Source organism: Mustelus asterias, chromosome 16 (assembly GCF_964213995.1).
Source record: "Mustelus asterias chromosome 16, sMusAst1.hap1.1, whole genome shotgun sequence".
Lineage (NCBI taxonomy): Eukaryota > Metazoa > Chordata > Chondrichthyes > Carcharhiniformes > Triakidae > Mustelus > Mustelus asterias.
Window position 1 is genome coordinate 28555506 of NC_135816.1, and position 25278 is coordinate 28580783.

General features: G+C 48.2%; 1 protein-coding gene across 1 annotated transcript in view; it reads left to right on the forward strand.

The window, feature by feature from the left end:
• LOC144505066 (organic cation/carnitine transporter 2-like) overlaps positions 1–25278 on the forward strand; it is a 70960-nt gene that overhangs the window by 31469 nt on the left and 14213 nt on the right. The window contains exons 4-7 of the mRNA XM_078230814.1: positions 9572–9743; positions 16704–16830; positions 18489–18589; positions 23533–23747. Of these exons, the coding sequence (XP_078086940.1) occupies positions 9572–9743; positions 16704–16830; positions 18489–18589; positions 23533–23747 (615 nt within the window). The remainder of the gene's footprint in view (positions 1–9571; positions 9744–16703; positions 16831–18488; positions 18590–23532; positions 23748–25278) is intronic.

A 25278-nucleotide genomic window follows, 5' to 3' on the forward strand; every position in this document is an offset into this window, starting at 1 on the left:
CTCTCTTTTTCTTCCCTATACATGTACCCATCCAGATGCCTCTTAAATGTTGCTAATGTGCCTGCTTCCACCACCTCCTCTGGTAGCGCATTCCAGGCACCCACCGCTCTCTGCATAAAAAGCTTCCTCCACACATCTCCCTTAAACTTTCCTTCTCTCACCTTGAACCTGTGCTCCCTTACAATGGACACTTCCACCCTGGGAAAAAGTCTCTGACTATCCACCCTGTCTGTGCCTCTCATAATTTTGCAGACCTCTATCAGGTCTCCCCTCAGCCTCCGTCTTTCCAGTGAAAACAATCCTAGTTTATTCAACCTCTCCTCATAGCCAACACCCTCGAGACCAGGCAACATCCTGGTGAACCTTCTTTGCACTCTCTCCAAAGCTTCCACGTCCTTCTGGTGGTGTGGTGACCAGAACTGCATGCAATACTCCAAATGCGGCCTAACCAAGGTTTTATATAGCTGCAACATGATTTCCCAACTCTTGGATTCAATTGACTATCACTGACTACTGTTGTATTTTTGTATCAAGAAACAGCAATAATCCCAATGCCAGTTATACATTTCTGTTTTTGCTTTCTTTTAACCTCATTTTGTTTTTAATTGTTCAAATGTATTCCTCCTTTTTTCCAACTAAATGCATTTGCATGCATTTCAATTGACTTAATGGATTGCACGCCCAATCTTTTTTTTCTATTCATGGGACATGGGCATCGCTGGCTGGCCAGCATTTATTGCCCATCCCTAGTTGCCCTTGAGAAGGTGCTGGTGAGCTGCCTTCTTGAATCGCTGCAGTCCATGTTCTGTGGGTTGACCCACAATGCCGTTAGGGAGGGAATTCCAGGATTTTGACCCAGCGACTGCGAAGGAATGGTGATATATTTCCAAGTCAGGATGGTGAGTGGCTTGGAGGGAACCTTGCAGGTGCTGGTGTTCCCATTTATCTGCTGCCCTTTTCCTTCAAGATGGAAGTGGTCGTGAGTTTGGAAGGTGCTGTCTAAGGATCATTGGTGAATTGCTGCAGTGCATCTTGTAGATAGTACACACTGCTACGACTGAGCATTGGTGGTGGAGGGAGTGGATGTTTGTGGATGTGGTGCCAATCAAGCAGGCTGCTTTGTCCTGGATGGTGTCAAGCTTCTTGAGTATTGTTGGAGCTGCACCCATCTAGGCAAGTGGGGAGTATTCCTTCACACTCTGGCCTGCGCCTTTTAGATGGTGGATAGGCTTTGGGGAATCAAGAGGTGAGTTACTCACCGCAGTATTGTCAGCCTCTGACCTGTTCTTGTAGCCATTGTGTTTATGTGGTGAATCCAGTTGAATTTCTGGTCAATGCTAACCCCAAGGATGTTGACAGTGGGGGATTCAGTGATCGTTACACCATTGAATGTCAAGGGGCGGTGGTTCGAGTGTCTCTTATTGGTGATGGTCATTGCCTGGCATTTGTGTGGCACGAATGTTACTTGCCACTTGTCAGTCCAAGCCTGGATATTGTCCAGGTCTTGTTGTATTAGAACATAGACTGATTCAGCATCTGAGGAGTCGCAAATGGTGCTGAACATTGTGCAATCATCGGTGAACATCCCCACTCCTGACCTTATGATGGAGGGAAGGTCATTGATGAAGCAGCTGAAGATTGTTGGGCCTAGGACACTACCCTGAGGAACTCCTGCAGAGATATCCTGGAGCTGAGATGACTGACCCTCCACAACCACAACCATCTCCCTATGTATCAGGTATGACTCCAACCAGCGGAGAGTTTGCCCCCTGATACCCATTGATTCCAGTTTCGCTAGGGCTCCTTGATGCCGCACTCAGTCAAATGCGGCCTTGATATCAAGGGCTGTCACTCTCATCTCACCTCTGGAATTCAGCTCTTTTGTCCATATTTGAACCAAGGCTGTAATGAGGTCAGGACTGAGTGACCCTGATGAAACCCAAACTGGACATCACTGAGCAGATTATTGCTGACCAGGTGCTGCTTAATAGCGCTGTTGATGACCCCTTCCATCACTTTACTGATGATCGAGAGTAGACTAATTGGGTGGTAATTGGCCGGGTTGGATTTGTCCTGCTTTTTGTGTATAGGACATACCTGGGCAATTTTCCACATTGTTGGGTAGATGCCAGTGTTGTAACTGTACTGGAAGAGCTTGGCCAGGGGAGCGGCAAGTTCTGGAGCACAAGTCTACAGTACTGTTGCCAGAATGTTATCAGGGCCCATTGCCTTTGCAATATCCAGTGCCTCCAACCATTTCTTGATATCACGTGGAGTGAATTAAATTGGTTGGAGGCTGGCAGCTGAGATGCTGGGGACCACTGGAGGAGGCTGAGATGGATCATCCACTCGGCACTTCTGGCTGAAGATTGCTGCGAATACTTCAGCCTTATCTTTTGCACTGATGTGCTGGGCTCCTCCATCATTTCGGATGGGGATATTTGTGGAGCTTCCTCCTCCAACGAGTTGTTTAATTATCCATCACCATTCATGACTGGATGTGGAAGGACTACAGAGCTTAGATGTGATCCGTTGGTTGTGGGATCACTTAGCTGTGTCTATCACTTGCTGTTTATGCTGTTTTGCATGCAAGTAGTCCTGTTTTCACCAGGTTGACACCTCATTGTTGGGTATGTCTGGTGCTGCTTCTGGCATGCTCGCCTGCACTCTCCATTGAGCCAGGGTTGATCCCCTGGCTTGATGGTAATGGTTAAGTGGGGGATATGCCGGGCCATGAGGTTGCAGATTGTGCTGGAGTACAATTCCGCTGCCCACAGCGCCTCATGGTGCCCAGTCTTAAGTTGCTAGATCTGTTCGAAGTCTGTCCCACAACACGATGGAGGTTATTCTCAATGTGAAGGCGAGACTTCGTCTCCACAAGGACTGTGCGGTGGTGACTCTTACTAATGCAATCATGGACAGGTGCATCTGCAGCCAGCAGGTTGGTAAGGATGAGGTCAAGTATGTTTTTCCCTCTTGTTGGTTCCTTCACCACCTGCTGCAGACCCAGTCTAGCAGTTATATCCTTTAGGACCCGGCCAGCTCGATCAGTCGTGCTGCTGCCGAGCCACTCTTGGTGGTGGACATTGAAATCCCCCATCCAGAGTACATTTTGCGCCCTTGACACTCTCAGTGCTTCCTCCAAGTGTTGTTCAACATGGAGGAATACTGATTCGTCAGCCAAAGGAGGACGGTATGTGGTAACCAGTAAGAGGTTCCTTTGCCTATGTTTAACCTGAAGCCATGAGACTTCATGGGGTCTGGAGTCGATGTTAAGGACTCTCAGGGCTTCTCCCTCCCGACTGTATACCACTGTGCCACCACTTCTGCTGGGTCTGTCCTGCCGGAGGGACAGGACATATCCAGGGATGGTAATGGTGGTGTCTGGGGTGTTAACTGTAAGATATGATTCCGTGAGAATGACTATGTCAGGCTGTTGCTTGACTAGTCTGTGAGACAACTCTCCCAATTTTGGCACTAGCCCGCAGATGTTAGTAAGGAACACTTGGCAGGGTCGACAGGGCTATTTTGTTTTGCCGTTGTCTTTTCCGGTGCCTAGGTTGATGCCAGGTAGTCTGTCCGGTTTAATTTCTTTGTTGAGACTTTGTAGCTATTGTTACAACTGAGTGGCTTGCTAGGCCATTTCAGAGGGCAGTTGGAAGTCAACCACTTTGCTGCGGCTCTGGAGTCTCATATTGGCCAGGTCAGGTAAGGACGGCAGATTTCCTTCCCTAAAGGACATTAGTGAACCAGATGGGTTTTTCCAACAATCAACAATGGTTTCATGGTCATCAGCAGACTCTTCATTCCAGATATCTTTTATTGAATTTAAATTCCACCATCTGCCGTGGCAGGATTCGAACCCAGGTCCCCAGAGCATTATCTGGGTTTCTGGATTAATAGTCGAGCGATAATACCACTAGGCCATCGCATCCCCCTGCACTTCCCCCTTTACCACCGCGTTCGCCCATCCAGATTTGGCGCAAAACAGACATGCTCCACAAAAGTCCGATTTGGGCGCTCCAGTTAGTGAGGAGGTAAGTGCCGAGCATCCGACGGCACTCTGCTTGAGGTCATGGGGAGGGGGGAAGGGGGGTCCACTGCCACTCTGCCTGTGATCAGTGAAGGGGAAGGGGGGTCCGCTGCCACTCTGCCTTTGATCAGTGAAGGGGAAGGGGGGTCCGCTGCCACTCTGCCTGTGATCAGTCAGTGGGAAGAGGGGACCGCTGCCGCTCTGCCTGTGATCAGTGAAGGGGAAGGGGGGTCTGCTGCCATTCTGCCTAAGATCAGTGAGTGGGAAGGGGGGTCCGCTGCCACTCTGCTTGTGATCAGTGAATGGGAAGTGGGGACCGCTGCCACTCTGCTTGTGATCAGTGAGTGGGGAGTGAGGACCGCTGCCACTCTGCCTGTGATCAGTGAAGGGGAAGGGGGGTCCGCTGCCACACTGCCTGAGATCAGTGAGGGGGAAGGGGGATCCACTGCCACTCTGCTTGTGATCAGTGAGTGGGAAGGGGGGTCCACTGCCACTCTGCTTGTGATCAGTGAGGGGGAAGGGGGGTCTGCTGCCACTCTGCCTGAGATTGGTGGGGGGGGAGGGGTTTCCGATCGGTCCAGGTGGAGGGTGGGTGGGGGGATAAGGGGGTCAGTAATGTTGTGGGTGTGGGGCAATGTCTGTGGGGCCAGGGAGAGGCATTATCTGACCCGGGAGCAATGTGGCAGGGGAGCCGCATGCTATCATTTCTTTTACTGCGCATGAGCAGTTGGAAGCTCCGATCAGAGCTGCCGGGTTTCGGGTGCGTTAAGCCCCGCCCACAGGCAGAATGCGTATGGGGGCGCCTGAGAACGGGTCTAAAAGTCGGATCTGAAACACTCCCAGTTTCAAGTCCGCCCAGCACTTAGAATTAAAATGGTAAAATACTACTGTGCAACCATGCCGCCCTACCTGGGGTTACAGCCCTATCCCTGTGACCCCAGGTAGGGCGGCATGGTTGCATAGTAATTAGCACTGCTGCCTACAGCACCAGGGATCCAGGTTCAATTCCAGCTTTGGGTGATTGTCTGTGCGGAGTCTGCAGGCCCTATTTTATCATTTTGATTCTAAGTGCTGGGCGGACTTGAAACTGGGAATGTTTCAGATCCGACTTTTAGACCTGTTCTCAGGCGCCCCCCCATATGCACTCTGCCTGCAAAAATATCAGTGATTCTGAATCACACTTCAGAAGCCTGTGGGCGCCTCCAACTGCGCATGCACAGTAAACAAAAGATAGCATGTGGCTCCCCTGCCACATCGCTCCCGGGCCGGATAATGCCTCCACTGGCCCCGACAGATATTACCCCATCCTCACAACATTACTGACCCCCTTATCCCCCCACCCATCCGCCACCCAGACCGATCGCGGACCGCTCCCCCCCTTCCCCCCACTGATCTCAGGCAGAGTGGCAGTGGACCCCCCCTTCCCCCTCACTGATCAAAGGCAGAGTGGCAGCAGACCCCCCTTCCCACTCACCGATCACAAGCAGAGTGGCAGTGGAGCCCCCTTCCCCCTCACTGATCACAGGCAGAGTGGCAGCGGACCCCCCTTTCCCCCTCACCCCACGATCTCAGGCAGAGAGCTGTCGAATGCTCGGCACTTACCTCCTCACTAACTGGAACGCCCGAATCGGACTTTTAGAGGGCATGTCTGTTTCGCGTCGAATCTGGATGGGCGAACGCGGTGGTAAAGGGGGAAGTGCAGGGGGATGCAATGGCCTAGTGGTGTTATCGCTCGACTATTAATCCAGAAACCCAGATAATGCTCTGGGGACCTGGGTTCGAATCCCACCACGGCAGATGGTGGAATTTAAATTCAATAAAAAATATCTGGAATGAAGAGTCTGCTGATGACCATGAAACCATTGTTGATTGTTGGAAAAACCCATCTGGTTCACTAATGTCCTTTAGGGAAGGAAATCTGCCGTCCTTACCTGATCTGGCCTACATGTGACTCCAGAGCCACAGCAATGTGGTTGACTTCAAACTGTCCTCTGAAATGGGCTAGCAGGCCACTCAGTTGTACCAATCGCTACAAAGCCTCAACAAAGAAATTAAACCGGACGGATCACCTGGCATCGACCTAGGCACCGGAAAAGACAACGGCAAAACAAACAGCCCTGTCGACCCTGCAAAGTCCTCCTCACTAACATCTGGGGGCTAGTGCCAAAATTGGGAGAATTGTCAAGCAACAGCCTGACATAATCATTCTCACGGAATCATACCTTACAGATAACACCCCAGACACCACCATTACCATCCCTGGATATGTCCTGTCCCTCCGGCAGGACAGACCCAGCAGAGGTGACGGCACAGTGGTATACAGTCGGGAGGGAGTTGCCCTGGGAGTCCTTAACATCGACTCCAGATTCCATGAAGCCTCATGGCTTCAGGTTAAACATAGGAAAGGAAACCTCTTACTGGTTACCACGTACCGTCCTCCTTCGGCTGATGAATCAGTATTCCTCCATGTTGAACAACACTTGGAGGAAGCACTGAGAGTGTCAAGGGTGCAAAATGTACTCTGGGTGCGGGATTTCAATGAGTGGCTCAGCAGCAGCACTACTGATCGAGCTGGTCGGGTCCTAAAGGATATAACTGCTAGACTGGGTCTGCAGCAGGTGACGAAGGAACCAACAAGAGGGAAAAACATACTTGATCTCATCCTTACCCACCTGCTGGCTGCAGTTGCATCTGTCCATGATAGTATCGGTAAGAGTGACCACTGCACAGTCCTTGTGGAGACGAAGTCTCGCCTTCACATTGAGAAAAACCTCCATCGTGTTGTGTGTCACTATCACCGTGCTATGGGACAGACTTCGAACAGATCTAGCAACTCAAGACTGGGCATCCATGAGGCACTGTGGGCAGCGGAATTGTACTCCAGCACAATCTGCAACCTCATGGCCCAGCATATCTCCCACTCAACCATTACCATCAAGCCAGGGGATCAAACCTGGCTCAATGGAGAGTGCAGGAGGGCATGTCAGGAGCAGCACCAGGCATACCTAAAAATGAGGTGTCAACCTGGTGAAGCAACAAAACAGGACTACTCACTGGAGGAGGAGACTCCACAAATATCCCCATCTCAATGATGGAGGAGCCCAGCACATCGGTGCAAAAGATAAGGCTGAAGTATTCGCAACAATCTTCAGCCAGAAGTGCCGAGTGGATGATCCATCTCAGCCTCCTCCAGTGGTCCCCAGCATCTCAGCTGCCAGCCTCCAGCGACTTCGATTCACTCCACGTGATATCAAGAAATGGTTGGAGGCACTGGATACTGCAAAGGCAATGGGCCCTGAAGACTTGTGCTCCAGAACTTGCCGCTCCCCTGGCCAAGCTCTTCCAGTACAGTTACAACACTGGCATCTACCCAACAATGTGGAAAATTGCCCAGGTATGTTCTGTACACAAAAAGCGGGACAAATCCAACTCGGCCAATTACCACCCGATCAGTCTACTCTCGATCATTAGTAAAGTGATGGAAGGGGTCATCAACAGTGCTATTAAGCTTCACCTGCTCAGCAATAGCCTGCTCAGTGACGCCCAGTTTGGGTTTCGCCTGGTTCACTTAGCTCCTGACCTCATTACAGCCTTGGTTCAAACATGGACAAAAGAGCTGAATTCCAGAGGTGAGGTGAGAATGACAGCCCTTGACATCAAGGCCACATTTGACCGAATGTGGCATCAAGGAGCCCTAGCGAAACTGGAATCAATGAGTATCAGGGGGCAAACTCTCTGCTGGTTGGAGTCATACCTGGTACATAGGAAGATGGTTGTGGTTGTGGAGGGTCAGTCATCTCAGCTCCAGGACATCTCCGCAGGAGTCCCTCAGGGTAGTGTCCTAGGCCCAACAATCATCAGCTGCTTTATCAAAGACCTTCCCTCCATCATAAGGTTAGAAGTGGGGATGTTCACCGATGATTGCACCATGTTCAGCACCATTCATGACTCCGCAGATGCTGAAGCAGTCCATGTTCTAATACAACAAGATCTGGACAATATCCAGGCTTGGGCTGACAAGTGGCAAGTAACATTCGTGCCACACAAATGCCAGGCAAAGACCATCACCAATAAGAGACACTCTAACAACCGCCCCTTGACATTCAATGGTGTAACCATCACTGAATCCCCCACTGTCAACATCCTTGGGGTTAGCATTGACCAGAAACTCAACTGGACTCACCACATAAACACAATGGCTACAAGAACAGATCAGAGGCTGAGAATACTGCGGCGAGTAACTCACCTCCTGACTCCCCAAAGCCTATCCACCATCTAAAAGGCGCAGGTTAGGAGTGTGATGGAATACTCCCCATTTGCCTGGATGGGTGCAGATCCAACAATACTCAAGAAGCTTGACACCATCCAGGACAAAGCAGCCCGCTTGATTAGCACCACATCGACAAACATTCAATCCCTCCATCACCGATGCTCAGTAGCTGCAGCGTGTACTATGTACAAGACGCACTGTCGCAATTCACCAAAGATCCTTAGACCGCACCTTCCAAACCCACAACCACTTCCATCTTGAAGTACAAGGGCAGCAGATAAATGGGAGCACCACCACCTGCAAGTTCCCCTCCAAGCCACTCACCATCCTGACTTAGAAATATATCGCAGTTCCTTCGCAATCGCTGGGTCAAAATCCTGGAATTCCTTCCCTAACGGCATTGTGGGACAACCCACAGAACATGGACTGCAGCGATTTAAGAAGGCAGCTCACCACCACCTTCTCAAGGGCAACTAGGGATGGGCAATAAATGCTGGCCAGCCAGTGACGCCCATGTCCCATGTATAAATTTTTTAAAAGGTTGGGCGCGCAGCCCATTAATTCAATTTAAATGTATGCAAATGCATTTAAGTGGCCATCATGCCCGTTTTGGGCGTCGTCCCAACCGTGGCCATTTTCAGGCCTTGGTAAAGGGGGTACCAGCGCGGAGGCAGGTGCGGACTGCACTACTCGCCTCATGCCCGACTTTACCAAGTTTTCGCACCCGAAAATGGGCACAACTTGATGGTAAAATCGGGCCCTGCATGTTCTCCCTGTGTCTGTGTGGGTTTGCTCCGGGTGCTCCAGTTTCCTCCCACAAGTCCGGAAGACGTGCTGGTTACATGCATTGGCCAGGCGTAGTTCTCCCTCAGTGCAAGCAAACAGGCGCCGGACTGTGGCGACGAGGGAATTTTCACAGTAACTTCATTGCAGTGTTAATGTCAGCCTACTTTTGACACTAATAATAAATAAATAGATTACCCTGCTCATCCCCCTGACACGAAGGAGCAATTGAGCAAGGCCAATCAACCTAACCTACAGAACTTTGAACTGTGGGAGGAAACCAGAGCACCTGGAGGAAATCAATGCAAACACAGGGAGAAACTCCTCACAGTCACCCAAGGCTGGAATTGAACCCAGGTCCCTGGCACTGTGGGGCAGCAGTACTATAAGCACTGTGCCACCGTGCCGCCCTCATACCTGCTGAGTATTTTCCAGCATTTCCTGTTTTTAACTTGCAATCACTGTTTCTCTTGAACTTGTTGCAGGATCGGAGGTTTTTGGGAAATCTGTTCGTGTTATATACTGTACGTTGGGAGTTGGTATTTGTTATACACTCGGCTATATGATGCTGCCCTTATTTGCGTACTTCATACGAAGCTGGTGGATTTTGCAATTGACCTTGTCTATTATTAGCACCCTGTGCATTGCTTTGTGGTGGTAGGTATGAATGCAAACCTTATACCGATATAATCAGTGAGTAAGAACTTCTGTTACAAATTCCAGTTGAGATAAAATGAAAGCCCTTCTTGCATGGGGGTAAGGATAGGGATCAGCAGTGACAGTGTATGAAAAAGGAGGGATGTCTCCTGGACTGTGATGAGGCGCTAGATATTCAGAGGGTTAATTTTCACCTTCACTGCATCATGAAACTTGATGGGAGAGTGTGCCTCAATTCTGGCCCCATCTTTTCGCAGGTCGCAATAAAAGTTTAAGGCTGGAATGTTACGGTGGTTCATGCCGGTGGGATTTTCCCATGCCGCCACAATAAATGGAGATTTGGCTCAGTTCTCTGACCTCACTGCAGCAGAATCGTGCCCTAAATGTCTACCTCACTCACAAAATTGACCAATTGATATCCTTTGACGCTGTTACTCCCAGCATAGAATCATACAGTGCAGAAGAGGCCCTTCGGCCCATCGAGCCCACACCCACATATTAGAAACACCTGAACTCCCACCTAATCCCATCTGCCAGCACTTGGCCCATAACCCTGAATGTTATGATGTGCCAAGTGCTTATCCAGGTTCCTTTTAAAGGATGTGAGGCAACCCATCTCCACCACCCTCCCAGGCAGCGCATTCCAGACCATCACCACCCTTTGGGTAAAAAGGTTTTTCCTCAAATCACCTAAACATCCTGTTCCTCACCTTGAACCTATGTCCTCTCGTCACTGACCCTTCAACTAAGGGGAACAGCTGCTCCTTATCCACTCTGCCCATGTCCCTCATAATCTTCTACACCTCGATCAGGTCGCCCCCTCAGACTTCTCTGCTCCAATGAAAACAACCTAAGCCTACCCAACCTATCTTCATAGCTTAAATGTTCCATCCCAGGCAGCATCATGGTGGATCTCCTCTGCATCCCCTCCAGTGCAATCACATCCTTCCGATAATGTGGCGACCAGAACTGCTCACAGTACTCTAGCTGTGGCCTCACCTAAGTTCTATACAACTCCAACATGACTTTCCTGCTTTTGTAATCTATATCTCAATTGATAAATCTCTGCCAAAGGGCAGCACGGTGGCACAATGGTGAGCACTGCTGCCTCACAGTGCCAGAAACCCGGGTTCGATTCCCGGTTTGGGTCACTGTCTGTGTGGAGTTTGCACGTTCTTCCTGTGTCTGCATGGGTTGTCTACGGATGCTCTGGTTTCTTCCCACAGTCCAAAAGATGTGCTGGTTAGGTGCATTGGCCATGCTAAATTCTTGCTCAGTGTACCCGAACAGGCGCCGGAGTGTGGCGACTAGGGAATCAAAGAACAAAGAACAAAGAACAAAGAACAATACAGCACAGGAACAGGCCCTTCAGCCCTCCAAGCCCGCGCCGCTCCCCGGTCCAGGATTGAATCCTGAATCCAGGATCCCCGCCCAATTTTCCAGCCTATCTACATACCAATATCCTATCCACCGAGCTGTCCCTCACAGCTACGATGCTTTGTTCATTACAACCTATTAACTCACCCCCACCCCCCCATTCCAGACCATGTGATCTCCAGGGAGAGGCGAAAACCCAGAGTGAAAAACCCCAGGGCCAATATGGGGAAAAAAAAATCTGGGAAATTCCTCTCCGACCCCCTGAGGCGATCGAAACGAGTCCAGGAGATCACAATGGCCCTGATCGGAAAATGCTTCCCAACCCTAGTCATTTCCACTTCCACGAACACCATATGAATTCCCTGCCCCCGAGACAGGTTCCCAACTATCCGCAGTCTCACTCTGTACTGGCACCAGCAAGATGATCATAGAATGAAGCCTTGAAACGAGAAACCAGGAACAATTAGCCCGCGCCGCTCCCTGGTCCAAACTAGACCACTCTTTTGTATCCCTCCATTCCCACTCCGTTCATATAGCTGTCTAGATAAGTCTTAAACGTTCCCAGTGTGTCCGCCTCCACCACCTTGCCCGGCAACACATTCCAGGCCCCCACGACCCTCTGTGTGAATCTTCACAATAACTTCATTTAAGTGTTAATGTAAGCCTATCTGTGACTAATAAATAAACTATTTCTAAAGACAAGTGTCCCATATGCCTTTTTCACCACCCGACAAACTGCCCTTCCACCTTCAGAGATCTGTGAACAAATTTGCCAAGGTCCCTTTGTTCCAGAGTACTTCCTAGTGTCCTACCATTCATAGAAAATCTTCTTGTCAAATTACTCCTTCCAAACTACCTCACACTTTTCAGGGTTAAAATCCATCTGCCCATGTGACCATTCCGTCTATATCTTCTTGTTGCCCAAGACCTTCCGCCTCACTGTTAACCACTTGGCCAATCTTTGTGTCATCGGCAAACTTACCAATCCTACCCCCCAACATAGTCATCTATGTCATTTATATAAATGATGAACAAAAGGGGGCCCTGCACAGATCCCTGTGGTACGCCACTAGACACTGGCTTCCAGTCACTAAAGCAGCCTTCTGTCATCAACCTCTGTCTCCTACAACTGAGCCAATTGTGAATCCACATTATCAATTTACCCTATATCCCATGTGAATTTACCTTCTTTACAAGCTTCCCATGTGTGATTTTGTCAAAGGCTTTGCTGAAATCCATATAAACTGCATCAACTGCACTACCCTCATCTACATACCTGGTCACCTCCTCAAAAAATTCATTCAAATTTGTTAGGTATGACCTCCCTCTGAGGAAGCCATGCCGATTATCCCTGATCAAGCTTTGCCTCTCCAAGTGGAGATAGATGCTCTCCTTCAGAAGTTTCTCCAATAGTTTCCCTACCACTGACTTGAGACTCACTATTCTGTAGTTCCCTGGTTTATCTCAACAACCCTTCTTAAATAGCGGAACCACATTAGCTATTCTCCAGTCATCTGGCACCTCCCCCGTGGCCAGAGAGGAATTGAAAATTTGGGTCAGAGCCCCTGCAATCACTTCCTTGCCTCCCACAGAAGCTCAGGGCACAATTCATCTGAACCTGGATATTTATCCACTTTTAAGGCAGCCAACATCTCCGATACCTTGTCCTTCCCTGTGTCAATTCGCTCAAGAACCTCAGTCTCTCTTTGAATTCCATACCATCATCCTCATTTTCTTGGGTGAAGACGGATGTGTAGTATTCATTCAACACTCTACCAATGTCCTCTGGCTCCACTCACAGATTGTCCCCTTGGTGCCTAATGGGCCCTACTCTTTCCCTGATTATCCTCTTCCCATTGATATACTTACAGAATATCTTGGGATTTTCCCTACTTTTACCGGCCAGAGCTTTCTCATATCCGCCCTTTGCTTGCCTAATTGCTTTCTTAAGCTTCACTCTACACTTTCTACACCTCACTAATGCCTCCACTGATTTGCTCCCCTTATACTTTTTAAAAGCATTACTTTTCCTTCTCATTGTATCCTGAATATCTTTGGTCATCCATGGTTTTCTGGGCTTGTTATTCCTAATGTGGAGATGCCGGTGTTGGACTGGGGTATACACAGTAAGTAGTCTCACAACACCAGGTTAAAGTCCAACAGGTTTATTTGGTAGCAAAAGCCACTGGCTTTCAGAGCGCTGCTCCTTCGTCAGGTAAGTGGGAGTTCTGTTCACAAATAGGGCATAAGTCTGTGTCTTTATATGCCCTGTTTGTGAACAGAACTCCCAATTACCTGACGAAGGAGCAGCGCTCTGAAAGCTAGTGGCTTTTGCTACCAAATAAACCTGTTGGACTTTAACCTGGTGTCGTGAGACTTCTTACCTTGTTATTCCTACCCATCACCTTAGAGCAGCGGTCTCCAAACCTCAAGCCGGATGTGGCCCGTGGGTCGTAATTTGGAGACCCCTGCCTTAGAGAGAACATGCTAGACTTGCATCCTCCCCATTTCATTTTTGAATTCCCCCTGCCCCCCACCCCCCCCACTGCCCTTCTGTAGATATTCATGTTCGTAGCTGTTCCCAGTCTACCTTGGCCAGATCCTACCTTATTTTACTAAAATCCCCTCTCCCCCAATCCAAAACATTTTTTTGTAACTTGTCCATTTCCCTGTCCATAACAAGCTTAAATTGTACCATGTTGTGATCGCTATCACTAAAATGCTCCCCCACCACCAACTCAACCACCTGTCCGGCTTCATTCCCCAGAATCAGGTCCAGCACAGCTCCTAACCTGCGTGGACCCTCTACACATTGATCTAGCATAAGAGGACTAACCAGGCTTCTTTCAGTGAGCACACGAGAAAAGATTCATGAGAAAACAAACTCTTTAAAAATTAAGAAACAAGTTTTAAAAAACTGATTAACATACAAGTTGTAGTTTAGAAGTGTAACAATTTTCCCTTTTTGCTAAAAAAAACAGATATTCAAAATCCATGTGCTCATTCACAAACACAAAACATGACCAAACAAGTATAGACCCCTGTAGAGGATGGAGTATGGGAAGGGATAAAACCTGATGCTGCTTATCTGACAGAACTCTGGTCACAATAGATTTGGAAGTTCTTTCGGATGGATTTTTGGTGAAACTATCCTTAATGACTCTAAATTATTACAACTTTGCAGACAAAAAAAGATGATTTATTCTGATCAGAATTTCTGTTGAAAGTTTCATTTGCTCTCGGCTGCATGTAACACAAAGGTGCAAGAGAAAGCGGGAGACTTCTTCTTGCAACCTGTAAGAGGTGCACACTCCCATTTACTTTTACTATCAGTTCTTGACTTTAGCATTTTATAATGGACAAATTTACACAGGCTTTTAGACTCAACCGCAAACATGATTGTTAACACAATAAAACACTCCTAATCCTTAATACAAGAGCTATAAACTAGTTTAATGATACCATACAACACTTGAAACCACGACTTATTAATAAAACATGTCCACGAAAGAGCATGGGAAATCCCTGGGGGTGATTCTCCCAAAAAAATGTGAAGTGTCGAATTTGTGTGAAAACTGTAGCAAATCACGTTTTTCTTTCAGTGGGAGCTTAGAGAAGAATCTCCCACATTCTGCGCACTGCAGAGTGCACCAGAGTAAGTCCCATTGAAACTCAAGGGTGGGGCCTTTCCCTGCGGAAGAGGCCGGCAGCATAGCACTGAGCGGGCCACAGCACATGTGCCGATCTGTCAGCGCCGAGATCGGCGGAGGTACAATGGTCCCTGTTGGCCAGCCCCCTGATTGCTGGCCAGCTCAATCGCTAGCCAGCCCCATGACCCTCGCATCGCCGACCGTGCAACCCTCCCCACGGATCGATCGCTGGCCAGCCCTGCAATCCCACAACACCGGCCCTCCGAGCACCCCGTAGCCCGATAGCTGCTCTCCTGGACATGTCCGGGCCAGCCTCGATCCCCCACATTCACATTCCCCCCCCGCCCCCCACCTCCCGATCTCCATGCCCCGCACCAGCAGTCCCGACTGCCACCATCCACCCTCCCCCTGATCGTGCTGACCAGCCCCCTGCAGCCCTAACCCCCCCCAGCAGGCTGCCCCCACCCCCATCCCAATGGCCAATCACGATCATTGGCCTCCCTCCCACCCCCACCGATCCTGACTGCAGAGTGGCAGCGAGGCCCGCCACCCCCACCGATCTTCTCCCAGAGGCCCTGCCCCCATTAGGCTCCATCCCATTAGGCTCCGCCCCCTTGGCACTGCCCTATGCCTGATTGGCCCCCTGGGGGCCCAGGCTGGCACTGCCAAGGTTGTAATGCCCAGGGGTCTTCCCCCACTGACGCCCAACCTTCTGGTGGGGGGGAGGGCCTCGATGGCCCCCTTCACTCCAGCTCCCCGTAAGTGGGGAGCTATAGTAATCCCCGCTGGAGTGAAATACTCCTGGCTGGGGGGAGAGGCTAGCGGGCCCAGAGACTTCAGTCTCAGGGCCGCTAATGCCATTTAAATCATATTTAAAATAGGCGCTGCATGTGTAATGCAGCTCTGTGCCTATTTCCGGAAATCTGGCGCTGGGAGACGCATTCGGGGCTGGCCGCAAAACACAGGTCTGCTAATCTGGCGCTGCTTAAATTTCCCAGCCCACTGCACTGAAAGATCAGTGCAGCAGGATGGGAGATTACCTCTCCACCCCACCCCCCCGTGTTTCTGCCCAAATCCCTGCTCAAAGATTTAGTTGCTACCATTAAACGATCTTTAATCCTCAGCAACAACCTATACCTTAGATCTGGCCGATACTTACAACTCCCCACAATGTTAGTCCTTACAGTAGGAGCTTTAGGCTGTGAATCATGATGACTGATTGTGACCCTCTTTCCTGACTGCTGCTCAGACTCAACTGTCTTGACTTTTTTATTACAAAACTGTAAGAAATACATCAAAGCATGTACTGGAGACATCCTGGGCAGAATTTTATCATCCCACCCGCCACGGGAATCGTAGCGGGCGGGACACGAACCATGCAAAGCTCCTTTGACTTTGGGCAGCATGTTCTGGCACTGGGGCGATTGCGACCAGAAAATCCAGCCCCCTGTTTAGATTTAGGTGAGTGCTTAGCACCTTTAATCTGGTTTAGCCTGGCTCCTGCCTAGGTCCAGACAAACCACCCATCGTGATGCAGTTTTGGCAATGTTTTCGCCCCTCTTGAAGTTAATGTTGGATAAAGACATTTGATTCTTTTCCTGTTGGAGTTTCCATTCAATGCAATGCTTGATACAGCTTGGTGATAGAGACAAAGCAAAGTACCCATTCTTTCTCTCCAGGTCTCCCTGCAATAAATGCCATATTAATTAATGGAATTTTGTAAGTTCAGACCTAGGCCTTTCTATCATCTTGTCAAATTCAATTTTAAACTTTATCTTTCATACCATTGTCATTTTTAAATCTATCCCTGATTTGAATAAAGTTGCCTGTTAATATCTGCCATTAAAAAGCATTTGAATGTTAATAGTAACTGATCAAGTCCTTTCTGTGTCCTTTGTACTTTCCAATTAAAACGAAACACTTTTAATTCCAGGTTTATTCCTGAATCCCCACGCTGGCTGCTGATAAAGGGAAGAGTACAGGAGGCTGAAGCAATTCTCCGACACATTGCAAAGAAAAACCATATCACTCCACCAGAGGTTCTCTTCAGTGATCTTGAGGTACTGCAGAATGATAACATCATGACAGCTACCAGGAGGCTGGGCATTGTCCTTCATAATAAATAGAATAACGGGATCTCCCAGCTGAAGCTAGAGGCTGTGGAATCCTTTTCAGTTGTGTTATATTTCATATCATAGAATCATAGAAACCCTACAGTGCGGAAGGAGGCCATTCGGCCCATCAAGTCTGCACCGACCACAATCCCACCCTGGCCCTACCCCCACATATTTACTTGCTAATCCCTCTAACCTACGCATCTCAGGACTCTAAGGGGCAATTTTTAACCTGGCCAATCAACGTAACCCGCACATCTTTGGACTGTGGGAGGAAACCGGAGCACCCGGAGGAAACCCCTCAGACACAAGGAGAACTTGCAAACTCCACACAGACAGTGAGCCGGGAATCGAACCCGGGACCCTGGAGCTGTGAAGCAGCAGTGCTAACCACCGTGCTACTGTGCCGCCCTTGTTATATGAAGTCATGAAATTTTTGATGGGCAATGACTAAAGCAAGGTGTTCCATTTCAATTTGTGAACTTCCAACAAAGGTAATTTATTCTTTAGCTCAACGGCTACTTACGGTACTTGGGCTCTGCTCGAGATCCCGGGGATAACTCCCATGCTGCAACCACGTGACCTCTTATCTAGCCACATCATCACGTTCTCACACGACGGCTGGGTCTACATGTATGTTTGTGTAGGATAAAATCAGTTAACTTATGTCACACCCCTGCCTATAGATTGTTGGCAAATTGTGTGAGATGCTGATGCATGGCTGATTGGGAAAGGAATAGTCGCGTGACCGGGGGGAAAGTTGGATCAGGTTGAGGGGTAGGGAGGTGACAAGGCGTAGCAGTTGGGTGGTCAGTGCGCTTGGTTTGAGCCCGGGTGGAGATTCGCGTGATCGGGGTACAGTTGAGTGATTGGGGAGGGCAAGATGGGTGATTGGGGTTGCGGGGGTTGGGGTGAGGTGAGGTGGGCGGGTCAGGTATGGAGTTACCCAGTTGCTAGAGCAGGTTATAATCTGTATAAAATTTCCGGGGTAACTACTCTGGTAAATATGTGGATCTGTACAATTCTCTAAATCAGAGTTGGAGCCCTTTGTGCAGAGTATCAGGAAACAGGGGAACTGCCCACTGCAACTTTAAACTTCCTGAGCAATTCCCACACAGTTCTGCATGTCAGGGCTTTCACAAGATCCTGATACACCTCTTCAGTCATACATCCAGTCTCCGATGATCCGGAAACCAGATGTAGCCCCGAGAGACCTGGGGAGGGCAAAGTGGGTCTGCTAATCTGGCGCTGCTGAAATTTCCCAGCCCACTGCACTAACAAAAGCATTTTAACTAACCAAGCACAGACTGAGTGACAATATGACTCCTTGAAACAAGTATCATGAATTGTGACAATATAATGGGGGTTTTATTCCGTGTACACTGAGCCCCACTTTTCTTATTCACCAATGGCGCAGGGTCAACACAGTAGGTGACAACGGCAGAGGAAAGAAAGAAGCTGCAAATGCGATCATTTATTCCGCACTCTTTTCAGATTTTCTCTGATTCATCCATGTCCAACATACACTCAACAGTAATAGTTAATAATATTGTTTTTTGCCAATAATCCTTGATAACTCTGAACCCTCTCTATTTTCCTTCCAGCTCCAAGATATGAAAGCTAAAAGTGAACATCCTCATTCAATTATTCACTTGTTTAAAACACGAAATATCCGAATTATCAGTATTTTAAACTTTCTAGTGTGGTGAGTATTTCATTGAATCACATATGAATACAGCAGAGCAGCACGCCATTCAGTCCATCACCTCCACACTGGTTATTTTGAAGAACATTCCAGTTATTTCCATTCACAGAAAAATGGAATGCCTACAGTGCAAAAGGAGGCCATTCAGCCCACTGAGTCTGCACTGACTCTCTGACAGGGCATCCCACCAGACACTATCCCCGCAACCCCATGCATCCACCACACGAATCCCCCTGACCTACACATCTTGGCAATTTAGCATGCCCAATCCACCGAACCTGCACATTTTGGACTGTGGGAGGAAAACAGAGCACCCAGAGGAAACCCATGCAGACAGTTTATAAAAGTTTATTTATTAAGTGTCACAAGTAGGCTTACATTAACACTGCGATGAAGTTATTGTGAAAATCGCCCACTTGCCACACTCCGGCATCTGTTCGGGTACACTGAGGGAGAATTTTAGCATAGCCAACGCACATCTTTCAGAATGTGGGAGGAAACCGGAGCACCCGGAAGAAACGCACACAGACACGGGGAGAATGTGCAGACTCCGCACAGACAGTGACCCTAGCCAGGAATCGGACCTGGGTCCCTGGCGCTGTGAGGCAGCAGTGCCAACCACTGTGCCACCATGCCATTCAACTGCTCATTCCCCATATCCCCTGCACTGAAAGTGCATGATCAGCCTTGATCATATTGAATGGTGCTGCAGGATCGAAGGGCCGAATGGCCTACTCCAGCACCTATTTTCTATGTTGGTCCAAATGTGTTCTAGACCAGTGTGATATCCCACTGTGGACAATTGTGGGGAGTGTTGGGACAATTCAAGTTGAGCATTTATCCGCATCCGATTAATGGGATGCAAATCAGTTTCATGCTAACCTCTGGCAAGATTCATGACCCGCCATGACAAATTCTTTTGTTACTCAGCCGGAGCGTCCTCGGACAGACTTGCTACACTTAACAAGGTGGTAAATAAAATATACTCACTCTGTTTGCAGAGCCGTTCCAATGATTCAGTACGAGTATCCTGTGACTACACCAAATTGTTATGGTGGACCTCTACCAGCTAACCACAGGAGTTTCAGGGACAGGTTACAATAGTTTATTCATGATTCAAGCCTGGAGGGAATTAGCCCAGAGAAACCTCTGCAGGAGCATCCTCTGATACAGCTCCAACAAAGCTCTAACTCAGCTCTGTAATATAGCAATCACAGGGACAGCTCGAGTACAGTTCTCAGCTCGAACACAGTTCTCTAGTACAGCAATTACAGGGACAGCATTCAAATACAGCTCGAAGCAAAAGCAATTTTTCAGCTTCCGCCGCATTGCAACGCCCACCCTTCCTCCCCACCATTAAACCTGCTGTGGGGCGGCACGACCTGCTGTTGGGGTGGCACGGTTGCATAGTGGTTAGCACTACTGCTTCACAGTGCCAGGGATCCGGGATCGATTCCCGGCTTGGGTCACTGTCTGTGTGGAGTTTGCACGTTCTCCCCGTGTCTGCGTGGATGGTCTCTGGGTGCTCCGGTTTCCTCCCACATTCTGAAAGACGTGCTGGTTAGGTGCATTGACCTGAATAGGCGCTGGACTGTGGCGACAAGGAGAATTTCACAGCAACTTCATTGCAATGTTAATGTAAGCCTGACTTGTGACAAATAAATAAACTTTGGAAGACAGACTGGAAAATTCCACATGGTAGGTATGCCTACACCACGCGGACTGCAGCAGTTCATGAAGGTGGCTCATCACACCTTCTCAAGGGCAATTAGAGTTGGGCAACAGATGCTGTTCTAGCCAGTGATACCCGCAGTCCATGAGAGGAATTTTAAAAAGTTAATGGGCGGCACAGTGGTTAGCATTGCTGCCTCACAGCACCAGGGTCCCGGGTTCGATTCCCAGTATGGGTCACTGTCTGTGCAGAGTCCGCACGTTCTGCCTGTGTTTGCATGGGTTTCCTCCGGGCGCTCCGGTTTCCTCCCACAGTCCAAAAGACATGCTGATTAGATGGATTGACCATGCTGAATTCTTCCTCAGTGTACCCGAACAGGCGCCAGAGTGTGGCGACTAGGGGATTTTCACAGTAACTTCATTGCAGTGTTAATGTAAGCCTACTTGTGACACAAATAAATTAATAATAATAACACTGTAAAAGTCGCATTGCATTTTGTCTGGCAGCTCCTCCCAGCCTTGCCCCATTGTGTGGCCCTACCAGGAACTAGGGACTTCCCTGTACAATCCCTAATGGATTGTCAGAGCGTACAAATCTTTTCACCACCTCAGGCTGGTGATTCACTGAGGTGCATTCACATGCAGGGGGTACAGTTGTATGGTGGATGAGTTACTGGACTAGTAATGTGGGGGATGTGGAAGCCATAGAAAGGGTGCAGAGGAGATTTACAAGGATGTTGCCTGGGTTGGGGAGCATGCCTTATGAGGATAGGTTGAGTGAGCTCGGCCTTTTCTCCTTGGAGAGACGAAGGATGAGGGGTGACCTGATAGAGGTGTATAAGATGTTGAGAGGTATTGATCGAGTGGATAGTCAGAGGCTTTTTCCCAGGGCTGAAATGGTTGCCACAAGAGGACCCAGGTTTAAGGTGCTGGGGAGTAGGTACAGAGGAGATGTCAGGGGTAAGTTTTTCACTCAGAGGGTGGTGGGTGCGCGGAATGGGCTGCCAGCAATGGTGGTGGAGGCGGATTCGATAGGGTCTTTTAAGAGACTTTTAGATAAGTACGTGGCACTTAGTAAGATAGAGCGTTATAGGTAAGCCTAGTAATCGCTAAGGTAGGGACATGTTCGGCACAACTTTGTGGGCTGAAGGGTCTGTATTGTGCTGTAGTTTTTCTATGTTTCTAAGTTGATTAATGATATCGATATGTGAGTTCAAATCCAACCACAGCAGCTCCTGCATTTAAATTCAACTTCTTGAATAAACATCAGGAATAGGAAGCTTGGGTGAAAAGTTATAGTCCTCCTTCATCAAGTTTTAAGGTGCAGGGATGGGGGGTGCGGGGCGGGGTAGCTCATAAAATGTAGCAAGTCTGTTATCTGTCCACTGTTTACCTGCCTGACCCGACTGGTCTCCTATTTTATAGGGGGGTGGCCTGCCCATCCTTGGGCCTATTACATAAGGACATAAGAACTAAGAACAGGAGTCGGCCATCTGGCCCCTCGAGCCTGCTCCACCATTCAATACGATCATGGCTGATCTTTTCGTGGACTCAGCTCCACTTACCCGCACGCTCACCATAACTCTTAATTCATTTACTGTTCAAAAATGTATCGATCCTTGCCTTAATAACATTCAATGAGGTAGCCTCAACTGCTTCACTGGGCAGGAAAGTCCACAGATTCACAACCCTTTGGGTGAAGAGGTTTCTCCTCAACTCAGTCTTAAATCTGCTCCCCCTCAATTTGAGGCCATGCCCCCTAGTTCTAGTTTCACCTGCCAGTGGAAACAACTTCCCTGCTTCTATCTTATCCATTCCCTTCATAACCTTGTATGTCCCTGTAAGATCTCCCCTCATTCTTTTGAATTCCTATTAAGTGGCCAATCAATGGTCATTTCAGGGCCTCATCTTGTCACCAGCAGTTCTCACATCCCCATTCTGTCTGCATCAGCTGCCTGGACCAATGTGACTTTTACAGTGTTATTATTATTAATTTATTTGTGTCACAAGTAGGCTTACATTAACACTGCAATGAAGTTACTGTGAAAATCCCCGAGTCGCTACACTCTGGTACCTGTTCGGGTACACTGAGGAAGAATTCAGCATGGCCAATCCATCTAATCAGCAGGTCTTTTGGACTGTGGGAGGAAACTGGAGCACCCGGAGGAAACCCATGCAGACACAGGGAGAACGTGCGGACTCCAACGTGCGGACTCCGTACAGACAGTGACCCATGCCGGGAATGGAACCCGGGTCCCCAGAATGCTGTGTGGAATCCAGTGAGGATGCAGATCTTTGTCATGGTCTGGGCCTTTCATATAGGAACCAACTCTTGTTCCTTTACAAAGGACTTTCTTGTCTTCCCCAACCACCTCCCAAGACCCAGCAGTTAGCCTCATAGTCTGCAGCCACCTGTACAAACACATCTCCAGGATGGGACTTCTATGCAAAGGGAAAGAATCTCCCCTGGTCACATGAAGTCTGCGGGGGGTGAGGGGGGTGGGGGGGGGGGGGGGGCGGGGTGGTCACTGTTACAGTTCCTCAATGGATTTCCACACCATGTCCCCTTTACAAAAAAGGTGACTTTTTTTCTTTCATTTTGTTACTATTTGTGGGTTTATCTCAAGTGCAAGAAATATGTAAAGTTACATTTTAAGAGAGTATTGTAAACAGTGCTACAGAATAGCAATCCTTCAGAATATTACAGTTGAAGAGAGAAGGTAATCAAGCCATTTCGAAAGGAAAATATAGAACCAAAATTCAGCTGTAAGTGAGTGTGACCTAATGGAAATACATCCATATATATAAATAATAATAAAATAACTGATTCTGTAGCACTGAGGGCAGAAAGGAAGGAACTCACTTGCCCAGTCTCTCAGCAGCTGGATGGATCATTGACAGCTGGTATGTTACATTACTCCATGAACTAATAGAAGGATAAAAGATGGAATGGAATCATATATACATGTTATATATATATATATAATGTTTGATTTTCCAGGAAAATACCTGTTTCTCAATGGAGAAGAATTTCTTAGTTAGTTTGTTCGTTCGTTAGTTCATTAGTTGTCTGTAGGGAATGTTCATGTTGGCCTCCTAATGTTTGACATTAACGCAGTGTACGGAGAACAGATCTATTGCCTGCCCCCTTGGTGGAAAATGCTATGTGGAATAGGGAGCAAAAGTCCTTGTCAGACCAAATTGAAAAAGATGTGAAGGGGAGGAAATTTTAAAGAATGGTTTTGCAATTAAAATTTTACATTTTGTTGCAGGTTCATATCAGCATTTGGATACCATGGTCTATCTTTGAATACACCTAATCTCCATGGCGACAACTATTTGAATTGTTTCCTCTCTGCTGCTTGCGAAATTCCAGCTCATATTGCAGCTTGGCTTTTACTCCGGAGGTTTCCCCGAAGGTTCAGCACGTCAGGCCCACTCTTCCTTGGTGGAATTGTCCTTTTGTTCATCCAACTCATACCTTCAAGTAATTTCCTTACTGTGCAGCGAAAATTAGTGCAAACTATCTTTGTAAAATGTTTCAAAGCTGAATTTCCTTATCAATTGGAACGGAAAACTGGTATAAGATTCGATCAAGGGACACACATTACTCAAAAAAATCAAGGAGTTGCAAGTGTTTTAAAGTGGTTTATTGAGAAGTGACAGAATAACAGTTCAAATGCATAGCAAGATGGTTCACTGGAACCCATGTGGGTACCCAGACAGAATTTAGGGGGCATGATTAGTAAGTTTGCAGATGACACCAAGATTGGTGGCCTAGCAGATAGTGAAGAAGGTTATCTAAGGTTGCAATGGGATCTTGATCAATTGAGCCAATGGGCTGACAAATGGCAAATGGAGTTTAATTTAGATCAATGCGAGGTGACGCATTTTGGTCGATCGAACCAGGGCAGGACTTACTCAGTTAATGGTAGGGCATTAGGGAGAGTTCAGTGAGAGAACAAGTTCAACCAGGCAGAGAATAGTGGTGAATAGGGATTGTTCAGGCCTCCATTCAAGGAGGAAGCGGGGAGCACTAAGACCATCCTAATGGGGATGGGGATGTAGAGAAATTAGGGTTGGCAATGGCTGTCTTTGTGGAACATTCCCTGTTCTAGCCTAACTCAGGCCCCTCCCATTACTTTGATTATATTATTGGTGCTGCTTCATGCTCTCATATTTATCAAATTTTCTTCCAATTTCCACTCCTCTCTGACTTCTCCATTTCAGATGATAAACTGTCCACCAATAGTCATTACAAGCCCATTGACTCCCACAGCTACCTCCACAACGCCTCCTCACACCCTCTTTCCTGTAAGGACTCCATCCTATTCTCCCAGTTTCTCTGCCTCCGTCATATCTGTTCCGATGATCGTACTTTCCAAAATAGCCGTTCTGACATGTCTTCCTTTCCATTGAGTCAGGGTTTCCCCCACACCCCTCACTGTGTTTGCAGGACCATCAACTGTGTCTAACTCATCTGCCACATGTCTGCTCCCACCCCCTTCCCCTCCCTCCCGGAACCATAATAGAGTTCACCTTGTTCTTACTGATCCCATCAACCTTTATATTCAAAGAATCATCCCCCATCATTGCTGCCAACCCCGGCATGGTTGGGGTAGAAGCCACCAAGCAAATCTTCCCCTTGCCCCTGTCAGCTGTTCCCTCTGTAATGCCCTTGTCCACTCCTCTATCACCTCTAACTTATCCCTTTCCAAAGTACCTTCCCATGCAATTGCAGGAGGTATAAGATCTGCCCCTTTAGCCCCTCTCTCCTCACTATCCAAGGCCTTAAACATTCCCTCCGGGTGAAGCAGTGCTTTCCTTATACTTCTTGCAATTTATTCTCCTGAATTTGCTGCTCACAATGCAATCTCCTCTGCAGTGGGGAGACTAAACGCAGACTTGGTGACCACTTTGTGGAACAGCTTTGCACAGCTTGTAAGCATGACCATGGCCTTTCTGTCACTTGCCATTTTGATTCACCATCTTGCTCTTGTGCCCAATTTCTGTCCTTG